Raw genomic sequence first — 15,129 nt, 5'->3', positions numbered from 1 at the left:
TTAAATTTACTTTGATTATGATATTAAATATATATATATATATATATATATATATATATATATATATATATATGAGTTTTCAAATTAATGTGATAAAACTCATATTTTTTGTTAGCCCAATTATAAGATATTATTTCTCTCGGGACCGGCCGTCTGATATCTTTCGATCCCCCGACCGCAAAGTCCAACAAATCGAAAACTTTTCTATTTTGAAAAAAGGAAAAAATAAAAAATCCAAACTGCGTTCAAGACCACATTCAATGCAAGGTTTCGTCAGGCGTAACGTTGATAAACGTTCGTGTTCAATTGGAATTCGTAAAGTTTGGCAGACCACTGTTAATTGTCAATCAATAAATTCTTTCTTTTGGTTTCACTTTTACTTTTTGGATATAGGCATTATGTGAAAGATTTAATTTTCTTCTCATGCATATTTATGTATTATGCAAATTATTTATTTTACTTTGAGTTTTGAATCCAAAATATCGATCATGTTTGGTTATCTCATTAAGAGGTAGGACAAGTGATAAAGTTCACCGTTCAGGTATCAAGGTACATATAATGATGAATATGAATTCAACGTGTATTGATAAATGTTAATTAGGATATGCATGACCGTTAGTATAATATAAAAAACGAAAATAACTTTAATGATTTATTGATTTTTTTAAAAAAATTTATTATTCATTAAATAAAATCTAAAAATTGCATAATTTTTAACGGATCATCCTACCCGATCAGACATGTTGAAGAAATAGGAGGTGGGCCGGGTCCATCTATAATCCAAATAGAGCATGTTAGAATTTTATAGAGATTTTTTAAAATAAGTGTTTTTTAAGTTATAATTTTTTATTTTTAAAAAAAAAAAAAATTTAACTTTAAAAAGTGTTTTTTTAAGTGTGTCCAAACACCATAGTTTTGTACGGCCCACGCAATGGCAACAGAATTGTTCTACAAGTTCCCTACATCTCCGCGGATAACTTCAGCATATCAAAACAAATCGCAGCAGATATTATTCACGCAAAACTTTCACTGTGCTTAAATCAAACACAAATTATATTTGATAAAAAAATCTGTTTCCAAGATCAAGAAAGTCATGCCATCCACAGATTCTTCATCTTTCTCCGATGATAATCACAAGTATTCGAGCGATAATGGCCATCTCGAGAGGTTACTGCAATCCGCCCGTCCTTTCCTGAGGGAAGAGCTCGAAACGGTCGACGCCAATCTCCCCCGTCTGATATCGGTGCTGCGTGCCGCCGGAGCAGGGGAGTGCTGGCACAAGCACGGCAGCTTCCTCCAGCACCTAATCGGCGTTTACCGAATACTCAAGCTGTGGGGCGCCCCTGATTCCGTCTGCCTCTGTGGACTGTTCCATTCCGCTTACTCCAACTCATACGTCAACCTCGCCATATTTCCTCCGTCGTCTGTCGGCAGAGACACCGTCAGGGGCCACGTCGGCGACGCCGCGGAGAGACTGATTCATCTTTTCTGCATTGTCCCCCGTCAGGAGCTGATTCACGACTTTCTCCTCTTCAAATACTCTGATTCGGAACTCGCGGAACACCTCAGATTGTCTGAGATCTCTGTCAAGAAGATCGAGAGAGGAGAAGAAGTGGCGGGAGAAGAGTGCTGGAGGGTGAAACTACAGTCCCTTTTGCCCGCACGAGGCGTAAATGTGAAGCACATCAAGACAGGTGAAGATTTGTTGGTTTCCAGGAGAGTGGTTGCCGTATTTCTTCTGATGACAATTGCAGATTTCAGTGAACAATTGTTCAGTTTCCAGGACACTCTGTTCGAAAATTCGGACGGCCGGCTCGAGTTCTCCGGCAGCAATACTGTCCTGTCTCTGTGGCCAGCTGATGGGAAGCCTGGATTGTGGATGAACTCCACATCAAGAATGGCTGCCATTTACACTCTGATCGTCCGGGAAGAAGAAATGATCAAACAAATGAGTGGCTCTAAACATGGATCAACACCGTCTTTTCCTAGAGATGAGGACTTGGAACTTGTGATTCCACCTGTTTTCGAGGGCTGCACGAGAATTCTAGACGCAAGGGAGCAGATTGTTGCGAGAGATTTGTACTGGGAAGCCATTTGCGGTGATGGGAAGATGGAGCTTGAGAAAGTGGAGGAGTTGCTGTTGGGATGCGTGGAGAAGAACCCTTTTGTAGGTGAAGCTCATATAGTTTTGGGACAGGTTTACTTGGGGATGAAGCGGTTCGAGGAGGCGGAGGCGGCGGCCGAGAGAGGGCTGCGGTTGATTGTAGAGTGGGGGAGTCCATGGGACAAGAGGATGTCATGGCAGGGGTGGATCGCTTGGGGACGAGTGCTGCTGATGAAGGCTAAGGAGAAGGCTTGGCCGGAGAATCCTTTCGGGATTCTCAACTTGGGACTTGTCATGTGAAATTTGTTCATCCATAGGAAATGCCTAAGCCAACAATTTAAGATGTTTTCAGTGACTTGTTAAAGATTTATGCGTTTACAGTGTGTGGGGTTTTGAATTACTCAGTTTATTATGACTTGAATAAGCTTCTAGTTTGTGAGCTCTCCATCTCTGGACTTCGCATGATATAGTTTTACATAATATGTTCACACTCTTTCACATGACTTCTCATTCAGTTCAATATGAGATCTCTGGCTACTTCTTCACGTGAAGGAGTCACGAGCAGCGTGCACAAAATATTTTACCCAAAACTAACTTTTTTGGCAATAACGAAATTGCATGGCATACTCCATAGTTGCTTCAAGGAAAGGTCTTCCAAAATTTGCGCATTTCTTTTTATGATTTTACGACACGAAGAAGAAAAAGGTCACAATAACAACATAGAGCGAGCATTAAAACTTGTCCATTGGCAAAGAAAGAATTTCAAAACATTGTTGGTTGTTCGATACAATTCGGGAAATTTGATAAGAAGGCGACTCTCTGATTCAAGCGTCCAACAAAAACGAAGTGACATTCCATTAGAAACAACAACCAAAACGCGACGTTTGAGTCACATGTACATTTACAAGTCCAATACATGATAAAAACATCGAAAGGGGAAAGGATAAAATTACACATATATATAGCTGATGAAGTTAGGGCCATATACAGAATCATATGATATTTCTCAAGAACTAGCACACTACCCCTATCAACACCCCTCAAGTTTATTCCACGCAGGGGTACAAATGTAAAATTATCCAAGGACATATTTCAGATCATAAGAATTTTCAATGTATTGAAGCCAAACTTGGGGGATATAATTTACCTTGAAAAGAGGAAGAAAAAAAAAGGGTGCAAATCATAGATAATACTATTTGTTCACCACTTAGTTGAATAGCATTTTGTAGCTCTTCCTGCACTGAGGTGAGGCTGGAAGGTTTTCATGACTTCCTCATATGTCGGTCTCTTGTAATCCACTGCCTGAAACCGGCATGGTTTATACCCAAGTTTATTGAACTCCGCTTACATATTTGATTAGGAAAATAGGTAATGATCCAGATAACAAATGGAAACATACCTGCTCGACGACTTCCTCAGGGACAGCCCATTTCCATTCTGAGAATTCAGGGTCAGTTTCGCCAGTAGCTAAGTTAATTTCACTCTCATCACCTCCGAATCTCATAAGAAACCTGTGGAATCGTCAAAGTTATAGCCGGTGTTAAAAATTTTCACTTGGGAATTTGTAGAAAGTCTTTGATTTGCTTCTGACCAGTCTTAAATATCAAACTTGCTATTTTTTTTTCACCCTTGCTGACGCAAAGCATACACTAACCATTTTTGTGCCTGTCCGTGCCACTCTCCGCCCCAAAGACGATTCACTTTGGCTTTCACAGCAGGTGGAAAGTCGTACGTCAACCATTCCGGAACCTGAAAATTCACAAGTCCAAATATGCATATGATAGTATTGGTTGTGAAACGCTGATTGGAAAACTATGCATTCATCAGTAATTTTTATTTTTTTGGGAGTATTCTTCAGTATTTTCTGGTGAAAAGAAACTTCATTAGACAGACAAACCTCTGCTATTATTTCGGCGGATACTACTCCTGTTTCTTCCTTTAATTCCCTAATAGCAGCAGTCTTTGGGTCCTCACCTTCTTCAATACCACCCTGAACATAAAGATCAGCAATGATCCAAGTCAAAAGTATCTGCCTAGAGGCATAAAATGTTGAAAAACGTATATCTAGAACGACACATTTGATGCAAGCATCGAATCTATTTCATCTGTTTGCTTTTAAAACAATCATAGTTATTAGAGGCAGAGAGCATAATAAAGCACATTGGCAGTATGGTACATCTTAGGTGCAAGGTTAAAGGACGAGGCACGCTCCTTGTCCAAAAGATGTGCAAGAAGGCATCTTATTTGAAGATCAAATTTTTTAAACCAATAAATAAGAGGGATGCCTATCCTTACATTAAGCCTTTGATGCATACCAATGTGTGTGATTCACAACCAAGACACAAGCTTCGTCCGAGGACCGAGCCTCGATTTGTGTCTACGCAACTATGAATAAATCAACTCAACCGTCGAACACAAAAGAATCAACTACAAAGAGTGGCGCGGAAGCAAGAAAGATTCGGATGCCAATCCAAAGTTAAAACATCATCAATCGAGGACGAATGAGACGTATAACATAGAAGCAGCAGATCATAATCTATGAAACAAACGATGCAGCACCTGAGGCATCTGCCATGCTCCCGGAACATTCAATCTCGAAGCCACGAACACCTGGAAGGAAGCCAATTGCAAATGTTTTACCAACTATCTCGCTAGCAAATCCGGGCTAGAGGGAAAGAATTTGATAATATACTAGTAAAAACAGTACTAAAATTGCTGCACGGTTGCATTATCATTTACTACATCCATTTTAGCTTATTACTGTATCCAAACTTGTCCTAGAGTGACTTCATTCATATGCATACTCTCGTTCAAAAAGCTACTACTGTAAAAACAAAAACCATATTAAATTCAAGATTCCCATTTAAATTCATCCCTCGAACTAAAACAAAGGAGAGAGAGAGAGGGAACAATCACCATTCACCCCAGCATATATATTAAAGTGAATTAACACTGAAAAAAAACATTAAAGGCGCTCTTCTAAAACTCGAGAAATATAATAGTAAACAAAAGCGAAACCTGTGAAACAAGGCTTTTCCATCGCTATCAGAGAATTAACTAGAAGCAGTACAAAGGTTGACTTTTGTGAATAAGAGGAAAAATAATACAAATTCTTGCTTGAAAAATTATCCAACAAGCGATAACATATACACACAAAAGATTCGCCACCCTTCGATTACACTCGGCAATCGAACACAACCCAGAAAAAAAGAATACGTTTTTTTTTTCCTCTATCACAGAAACGAAACGAAACGAAACGAAAAAACCCAACAAGATTAAATCGAAAAAGCAAACATTTTTGTTTTTTCTTATCGCAGAATTCGAACGAACGCTCGAGTTTCTTACTTACCATGTTATCATCATTGATGAGACAGACTCCGACGTTGGGGCGGTAACCCGGGGGCAGACCCTCCATTGATTCTGCTTAGTTTTTTTGGAAAAATGAAAATTGGTTTGAATGAGAGAATTTTGTTGAATGCGAAAACCAAATCACTGTCAGAATATAACTTTTAGCTGAAAGTCAAACACATTCATATGTATGGATGTGTTGGGATGAGGTGATGATGACGAGGTGTGTCTCTCTCTTTGGCATTTTGTACAGAAAAATTTAATGGATTGTGCAGTAGAGGTTTTGTACGGTGAGGAGGGGCTCACGGGAACTTATGGTGAGCCCTCGTCGGACGTGATTATTAGACGAGTTCATGCTATAGCATAATGGATATAATATTTTTATATAAGATCCAATAATTCAAAATTGATCTGAATATGCGGGGTTTATCAATATGTGGACGTCATATATTGAAATTAAAATTGAACTATTGAATGTAGTGTAAGTATACTACTCATAGGTTAACATCTCACCAATCGTTACATCGCAGCATTCTTTTTTTTTTTTTTTTTGTTTTTGTTGTTGTGTATAACTAGATGAACTTATCTTGAGCTCTAGTGGGACACGCACAAGATTATTGGATGCGTCCATGTTACATGGAGAAATTTTTTTTCCTTTTTGTTTTATTTGTATGAGATGTTCGCGATAAATATATCAATGTAAAATAAATTCTATATACGAATTCAACTAAGATATTTTTTCTAGTGTAGCACAAACTCACCTTATGAGTACCTGATTGAGTAAAAAAAATATTTTTTATTTTAATTTTATTGTTGGTAATTTGTAACATATCTTCTGTGAATGTCAATTGTTGGAATATCTTATTTTTATTTAAATTGAAAAAAATATTTACGTGAATTTGACCTGATCTGAACTGATTTTTAATCAACTTGTTGGGTTTTTCTCAACAATGATATTTGTGTGATGTCGGTTTTTTCTTTTGTGAAGTAGTCGGATAAACAAATAAAAGAAAAAAAGAAATATGGTTAATAACTACCTAAAGGTTAAATCCAATTCTATGTGATGATCCTATATGTGAAATGCATGGAAAAATCATTGACTTCACATGTAAGAATAAATGTAGACTGTTAAATACATACTTGAGATAATATTGTAACTGCGTAAGACACTAATTGACTCGTGGTTGATATGATGAAAGATGCAAACGACATTAATCTTTTATATAACTTGAGTTGACCATTAGATAAAACAAAAATGAGTAATCAATCAATATATTATCTTGTGAACTCAATCTATCTACATGAAAAAAACGTAAAACAGGATAAGAAGTCATGTGTTTCTTGATAATCAATATACATATATCATATTATTGTCAATTAAATTAATCATGCCAACCCATGGATTTTTTTAAAGTCAAAATTCAAAATCTCTTTGTCTTTATCTTTCCCCCCATCCTTGTAAATCATATAGAATTTTTTTTCTTTACAATAAACATTCTATAAGGTCGTGGATTCATCAACTTATTAATAAATGAAATATAATAAGAATTATCTTATTATTATTATTATTATTATTATTATTATTATTATTGTTGTTGTTGTTGTTGTTGTTGTTGTTGTTGTTGTAGTAATAGAAACCATCAGATTAAAGTAACTTTCAATTAATTGATAAAACTTGATTTAAAACTATCATTATATTCTAACTTAATTTTCAATGAAATCAAAATTATTAGAAAAATTAGTTATTTTATATGATATTTTTTTGCTATTAGATATTTTGTTACTTACGAAAATGACACTCAATTTGTGTATTTTGATTTTTTTAATTTACAAAAATGATACTCAATTTATAAAATTGATATATCTATAGCGTTTTTGTGACTACTTGTATAGAAAAACGATACATTTTTTTGTATTTTTAAAATTTTAATTTTTTTAATTTTTTTTTTCGTTAAAAAAAAATAGATTATACGAGCCCACAACACATGCAGCGAAATATTAGTTATAAATTAAAGCGGAGAACGAATAGTTCTATTAATCTTTAAATTAAAGTACATTCTCTGCAGTAATAGATCACAAATTTTAATGGATAAGATGGGTTAAAATAAGTAAAGATGAACGACTTGTTTTTTTTTTTTTTTTACAAAAAGATTGTAAGTAAAATTTATTTATTAAACTTTCATTATTTTTATTGAATCGTACGCTATTTGCTTTCTTAGCATATGAAGCTCCACCCAAGTGGTTTCTAGGTTAGCCCACAGACAAACTTTTTATTTATTTAATATATATATAAATTAATATAAATATAATGGACATGATAGAGACGGAGATATGCATTACATGATTATGGAAAGTGGGAAATATTTTTTTTTAAAAAAAATTCAAGTGGGGAAAAGTTATGGTATAGAAAAAGGGGGGGTTGACTTTTGATCCTTTGAGTGGAACGAAGCATCTAACATTATAATTATAATAATACTATATTTTGTTATTTAAATAATATTAAGTACAATTCAGGTGCCACCAGCTCTGAAAATTCTACTTGCATGATTTCTTCGTTTGTCACGCTATTTTTTTATATGTACAATTAACTAGTATTTTATAAACTTCTAGTCAATTTAATTTGGAAATTAAAGTTAAGTTAGATATAAGATTTTTTTCAATTTTACTTAAAGAATATAACCAAAAATAAAATAATAAATGAAAAAGGTAAAATGAGATGATAAACGGAAGAAAATTTATAGCAAACTAATAAATAAAATCATTACATTTTAAAAAAAAATTAATAATTCTCCAAAACAAAATAAAAATTTATTAGTAATAACTAAATCGATGAAAATGTGTCTACGTGGTTTTCATCAATTGGTTGGGCTTTGTGACAAAGCCCAAACAAAAAGTTCATAGTTATCCAATATAGGTTCAAAATTGGAATCCTCATTATTCCAAACAAATAACAATAAAAAAAAACGAATCTTAAATGAGTTTTATTTTATTTTTTCAAAAAAATATATATTTTCCGTACTTCAGCATCAAATATAATTTCATAACTAAGATACAAGACACCTCGAATATTCTCAATGGTAATTTTGTGCATCACATCACACATGTGTGCAAAATTGTGGATATTATGCAAAAAAAATTTTGAAGCAGATATCATGCAAATTTAAATAAATGATTTAATAATTTTATATTTTATTATTCATATTAAAGCGAAGGAAATATATTGCTAAAAAACATATGTATTAGAAATAAATAAAACTGTAAGATGAAATATTCGTCGCTCTACCAAAAATTAGTGGATGATAAAGATCGATGTAAGATTAATCTTTTAAATCATATGAGAGCTCAAGGGTCATGTTTCAAATTATCTCCCAGCAATGACAAATATTGCTTCTCAAGAACCCTTATCATTTCTGCACTTCATATGAATCGAGCACGTGATTGACTCTTGTACCAAACGTATAATAAAGTGTTTTTCGTTTTATCAAAAAATATAACTGATGATAATGGTGAAACTCAAATATTTCACACCACACATGATACATCAGACCAAACTTCATGTTTCGATCACTCTATTAGCAAGGAAATTTTATTGATTTGAAATACAAATAAATTAAAAATGATATGTTCTTTAAACTAATTTCGAAATATAGATTTTTTTTCCCTTTAAATAGCATTTAAGTTAAAAGTATAAAATAATTAATTATTGAGGGAAAAAGGAATGAGGATTATTTAAGTAAGAGTATAAAGAGTTTAATTCGTGATAATATTTTTACTTAATACTAGTGCTCCTTAGCGAGTGGTGTGTATATATATATTAAAAAATTGTGTAAAAAAAGATTATTTTAAAATTAAAATTTTTATGATAATTTATTGAGTGCTTTAACACGCGATGTATACATGTATATATAAGCTTTTTTGTTTTAATTTCTCGAATTAATTTTAAGAAGATATGATGAAATTAATATCAATAGTTTAGATAAATACAAAATAATATTTAGTATTTTTTTAAAATTAAATAGATAAGATAGTTATTTTAATGATATGAATTATGACCAGGCCTACCCATAAAAAAATATTACTTTTTATGTCAAAAATATTATGTTTCACGACAGGTATGTAGTTGGTTTACTCGTCTAACATATATAGATTTGTGAAGCTGTCTCACAAAAAAAACTTATGCTATGTTTAGGGGCGGGGCTATGATTAATTTTATTCAGTGTAGGCAACAATATACTGTTATTAATAAAACAAAAAAAGAGCATCGATTAATCGACCGTAGAAAATAATATTTTTGAATGTTCGAACATAATCTACAAATAACCAATAATACATGTTAATTGATGTTAAAACGCCGAAAACATGAAGAAGACCAGCGTGGAGAGAATCCACAATAAGATTTTTTAATAAAAAAAATATAAACTCTACATTCAAAAAACATGCATGAATTCATTCCCGATTGCAAAACGGACACAAAAATTTAAAATAATTGAATGATTGACTGACAATGGAAAAAAACAAACCTAAATTTTGGTGAATTTTGGATTTTATAGATAATATGGAAGATGAAACAGTAAAGAATATGAATTGAAAATATTAGTAATCAAAATATACAACATTCGTGATTTGTGAGGAGAAAACACCGTACAAAAATTTGTAAAAATTTGAGCCTAAAATTTGAGTAAAAAAATTATTAAAAAAATTTATTGTTTTTTGATCCAGACATCTAAACATGTAATTATATTATGTAAATATTTTAAAATTTGATTAAAAATTATATATATATATATATATATATAATTATTTTTTTGGGCCCAATGTGAACAAATTAAAATTCACACTGAGCCAAGGCTGGCTCTGCCACTGTCTATTTGGACAAATACTTACAACACGTTTCTATTCTATATAAAAGTGTTTTTTCAAAAAAAATTCAAGCTTATTTAAAAAATAAATATGCGTTTGAACAACTATTATATAAAACGTTTTTATAATTAAAAAGTAGTATGCTTTTTCTCCATCATTATTAATATATTCTAAAAACATTAAAAAGCATATTTTATTTGTTATTTAAAAACTATAATTCAATTAAAAATTTTAATTTTTTTTTCAAAAACATTTTATAAAAGTTATGTTAAAATACAAAATTTAAGTTTTTTTTAACTTATAAAATACTGAAAACGTTTTTAAATTACTCATGCGAGTTTTATTTTTTCGATAAATTTGGGATAAGTCTAAAAATTATATATAAGTGAATATGTCATATTTAAGAAAATACTATATGTACATGGAGTATTATTGCACTTGAAATTACATAATTATCCTTAACTTATTTTTAAATAGTTTTTCAAATAAAGTGGAGGGATACTTTTGGGATTTCAAGTGCAATGTATAAATCAACATGCAACCCTTCATATACATGTAACATCACCTTTTTTTTATTTTAATTATTATACAGATTCCCATCATAATTTAAATATGAAATGGGTAATAAATGCACTAGACAGTTCATTTATTTTCGAACCATGGAACATGATCATCAAGTGCAGTTATTTATACACGCTAGCTACATGCATATTGCCCTCACAACATAGCACAAACACAAACAACAACATATCCAAAATGTCACATCTTTCTAACTACCTGCAAACTGTTCATGCCTTGACTCGAGACATCGACCCCTTATCTATAACATGCAACATGCATTTCAAAGGACACGATTGAACACAATTATATAAAAATCGAAAACCCCGTAACTAATTAATTCTTGGTCGGAAGAAACTCGTAAAACTCGTTAGGAGTGAATGACATCCCTATGCTCGAAACATCGTTAATCTCTTCATCTGACGTGGTGTGTAGGGTGCTCGGACCATGGCTCTTGATCGGAAACAACGGGAGAGTTTGATTTCTAATCTCGTCATCTTCCGGAGGCGATAATAAGCTAATATTAAGTGAACTCGAGGGCTTTTCATTTTCTCGATCTGGATTATTAATAATAATATCTTCTGAAATAACAACATTTTTATTTATAATATTAGAAGGCATGCAAGAAGATAGGTCCAATTGCCAGCAAGTTTGTTCATTCTTTGCCTGTTGCTGCAATTCCCTCTGCTCCAATTTTGTCCACTCTGTGGCAACCACTGCTGCATGAAAAGATACAGAATCCTGAAAAGGAAACAACATTAAATTCAATTTAATATATTATTAACTATTAAAAAAATGAAAAAGGCTGAGTGAATTCTACACTTTGTCCCACACATTCTAACCCTTTTTAATGGCAACAGACCCAACAGAAAGCATACAATGTAGCTTTTTAGACCCATTCTTTCTCCATCGTACAAACCCCACTTTTTTTCTTTTCTTTTTTTCGTATTTTTTTATTTCGTTTTTGGCATTCATTCGTTTGACCTTCGTACAATTTAATAATCCAATAATTATAATGCTTCTGGTCTTGTCTTGTAAGTACATACCCCCTTTTTCTTAACCAAGTCAGAAGTTGAGTTTTGTGCAATCTTATTGATAAAATATTGCAATATACATGCTAGATTCTGAGGTACAGTTTTGAGGTGATTGAGCTGTCTGGATCAAGGTTACCTATCATATAATCAGTCAAATAATAAAAAACTAAAAAAAAACACTACTAAAAACTTTACATTGAAATATGAGGAAATTCTGCTAAATTTAATGATAAATGTGCTAACATATTGGTTATGGTCATATTATATGTGTACACGGTATGGTTACAACGTTCTTTGAAATTATAAAATTATCACACATACATTAACATCTTATTGAGATAATTTTATAATTTCAAAAGACCACATATAATTGTGTGTGTGTGACCGTGCATGTATATACACAGTGGCGGAGCCACGTTAATGGCCACTCGGTTCAAAATATCAAAAAATTCGAGAACTTCAAATTTTAGATAAAAAATACTGACTCCGTCGGTGTATATACATGTATAATGTTTCTAGTATATTGTACCTGGGAGGGCGTGCTGCTGTTTGAGAAGGTACTGGATTGCTTTTTAACATGGTCCAATTCCATATTTTCTCGGCTGCAACCTGCAAACCAATTAAGTACGTACTAATGGATCACATTTCCGAAATTTTTCTTAAAAAAATTTCTATCTATATATTATATATGTCATCAATTTTATGATCATGGGATAACTTTTTTTTTTTTTTTATCTAACAAATACTAGTCATGATCTAGTGAAGATGAACTCTCACATGCAATTCAATCCAGCGACAAATCCCACGTTAGAACGAGGGTATTGTCACATATATAGTACGTCCATCCAACGATGTCTCAAAAATATTTAACATGGGAGGTCTATATATTTTTCCAGCGAACCCCACATGACCAAATGATTTTCGGTCACATCGAATGCAAAGTCCCGGACAGCGTCCTTATGCTAGCATCGAATTAACAGAAAGATATATAACAACATAAGTTCACTAATTACCTGTTTTTTGGGCTTGAATGGCATCAGCATGATGCAATTTTTTAGAGGCATGCAGCTCAAGCAAACGTCGTTTCTTTTGCCTCTCCCTGGCCTTGTGATTTTGAAACCAGTAGAATACATTCTTGCCTTCGATTTTACCGAATCTCCTCAATTTCGCTGCTATGTGTTGTATCTGCTGAGCCGACGGGGTCCGGAGGCCGCGCCGGTACAGATCTTCCAGCGCCTGAAGTTGCTCCGGCGTCGGGTTCCATCTCGGGCTCACCAGTGGAACTCTGTTTATTTCCCTTTTGATCCCATAGTCGCTCAACTGATCGCAACCTGGGATATTTCAATTTATAATATATTCTGAATCAATATTTGATATTAATTAAAATTATATATATACAAATAACTCTAAAGTACTTTGCATACTTATGGGTTGGCTCCAGGCAATGATATTTGGGTTAATGCTGGTGCAAAAACATGCACTCGGGAGTGTGGAGAATACGCAATTCATCGTCGTGGTGGCCGTGACGGAGGCGGGGGTTATCGGCCTCGGCATTAGAGGCCGCAGCTTCCGGCCGATGGATATTGCCTTAAAATCTTTGACATGATGTCGATCGTCGCAATCTACCATCCACATTATGTGTGTTTTGTGGTATTGAATTCGTGGGAGGTTTAGGTGCAAAAATGAATAGGATGGGTTGGTTAGAAGTCTTAAAAACTATGTATGTAAGTCTATTTTAAAAAATATATATATGTATATATAGGGGTTGCTATTAAAGTGAAATCTTCAAGGCCAACATTTATGGACAGTAGGGCCTAATTTCTGAAATCTAGAGATAAAGACATAACAAGTTAACTGAGACGAGGATCGTAGATTGAGAAAACTGATCCAGAGGAGTGATTTTCTTGGTTTTGTAATAAAGAAAACAGTTAGGGGAAAATTTATAAGAATTTACTTATAATACACTTAATCATGTAGTGAGAGTTGTTCAATTCTGTAAAAGGATTCACGTACACTACTTTCAACGATCCAATTTCAATTTGGTTACGCGGGGTATAAGTTCAGACTAATTTTGGACCATCAAATTCAATATTAAGGTACTACGTACGTACACTTGTGCTAGCACGAATGCAACCACACTAGTTAGATCACGAGTGGCTCCCACATCGGCAACTTTTTTCTCTCGCACTTTTATCTTCGAACGTTTTGCTTATAAGTCAATACGTAAGTTCAGCTTTACGCATCTAGAGTTTTATTAGTAATTTTTTTTTTTTTTAACTTTTAGAACGGAACTGATAGTGGGAAATCGTTGGAGTACGACGATGAATCTAAACAATATTGATTTCGTGGAGGTGGGAAAGGACTAAGGGGGGACAAAGAATTGAATAGAAATGAAGAGGGGGAGGGGAGGCGTGAAATTGTGGGAGAATGAGAGTAAAAAAAGCGACGTGACAATGATGAGATGGTGTCATGGAGACATTCATTGGTGTGTTTGAATGGGTAATTTACCTTTTTACACTCAAAGTGACTGCTCACTCTCCAACAAGGCCCCTACGTAGTACTATCACTCACCTCTTTCCATATTCTTCTCATTCCTTTCTGCCCTTTCTCTGTCTCTTCCCTCTCTCTCTCTCTTCATACAATCAAATTATACGGACACCCAATTATGATCTTGGTCTCCAACTTTTTTTACATATACCATACTCTTTTTATATTTTACCTATAGATAAAATTATCCGGATCAGAAACTACGGTTTCGGTATCGTATGTTTGACAAAGTTCGGTATCATTATGTTATCTATGTGATTTCGATCATTTTTCGAGTCGATCTTTGTTCGGAGTCATCTCGGTGGAATAATCTCGTGCCAATTGTGTCGGATGAGCTGGCCGGATCTAGTTTTTACGAGATAGATCTTTTACCAAATCAGGCTAATTTTTTGGCTCTTGACTCAACCATCTTATTATTATTTTTGTTTTATGACTACACGTGATATGAAAAATGAAAAACTTAAGGAAGGGAGTCTACCTAAGTAACTCGCTCTGAATGTGGAATTATAATAAGAGTTAACGAGGGGAAGAAATTGAATTGATCGTTTGGGTAAAAGGGGTGTCTTGAATAGCAATAATTGTTATTGTTAGGAGATAAATCAAAACATGACATTTGTTTTATTGTAGGATTTTAAAAGAATTTAGTCGCACATTCAGCAATCACAAAAATATCAGTAA

General features: G+C 33.5%; 3 protein-coding genes across 3 annotated transcripts; 1 reads left to right on the top strand and 2 right to left on the bottom strand.

Annotated features, from left to right (window-relative positions):
* The first annotated feature begins 924 nt into the window (after positions 1 to 924).
* On the top strand, positions 925 to 2,535 carry LOC140875139 (uncharacterized). Its single transcript, XM_073278697.1, has one exon. The coding sequence runs from the start codon at positions 1,094 to 1,096 to the stop codon at positions 2,402 to 2,404; it is 1,311 nt and encodes a 436-aa protein (XP_073134798.1). The 5' UTR covers positions 925 to 1,093; the 3' UTR covers positions 2,405 to 2,535.
* Positions 2,536 to 2,942: 407 nt separating this feature from the next.
* On the bottom strand, positions 2,943 to 5,669 carry LOC140874932 (nudix hydrolase 25). The gene is made up of 6 exons (XM_073278426.1): positions 5,454 to 5,669; positions 4,664 to 4,714; positions 4,002 to 4,094; positions 3,759 to 3,853; positions 3,504 to 3,615; positions 2,943 to 3,406 (listed from the first exon to the last, which is right to left on the bottom strand). The coding sequence occupies exons 1-6, from the start codon at positions 5,517 to 5,519 to the stop codon at positions 3,305 to 3,307; spliced, it is 519 nt and encodes a 172-aa protein (XP_073134527.1). The 5' UTR covers positions 5,520 to 5,669; the 3' UTR covers positions 2,943 to 3,304.
* Positions 5,670 to 11,206: 5,537 nt separating this feature from the next.
* On the bottom strand, positions 11,207 to 13,539 carry LOC140873201 (uncharacterized). Its single transcript, XM_073276227.1, has 4 exons — positions 13,303 to 13,539; positions 12,918 to 13,224; positions 12,434 to 12,513; positions 11,207 to 11,611 (listed from the first exon to the last, which is right to left on the bottom strand). Exons 1-4 carry the CDS (start codon positions 13,537 to 13,539, stop codon positions 11,207 to 11,209), a joined length of 1,029 nt encoding a protein of 342 aa, XP_073132328.1.
* Positions 13,540 to 15,129: the final 1,590 nt, after the last annotated feature.

Source organism: Henckelia pumila, chromosome 1 (assembly GCF_033568475.1).
Source record: "Henckelia pumila isolate YLH828 chromosome 1, ASM3356847v2, whole genome shotgun sequence".
NCBI lineage: Eukaryota > Viridiplantae > Streptophyta > Magnoliopsida > Lamiales > Gesneriaceae > Henckelia > Henckelia pumila.
This window is presented reverse-complemented; position numbering and strand designations above follow the sequence as displayed.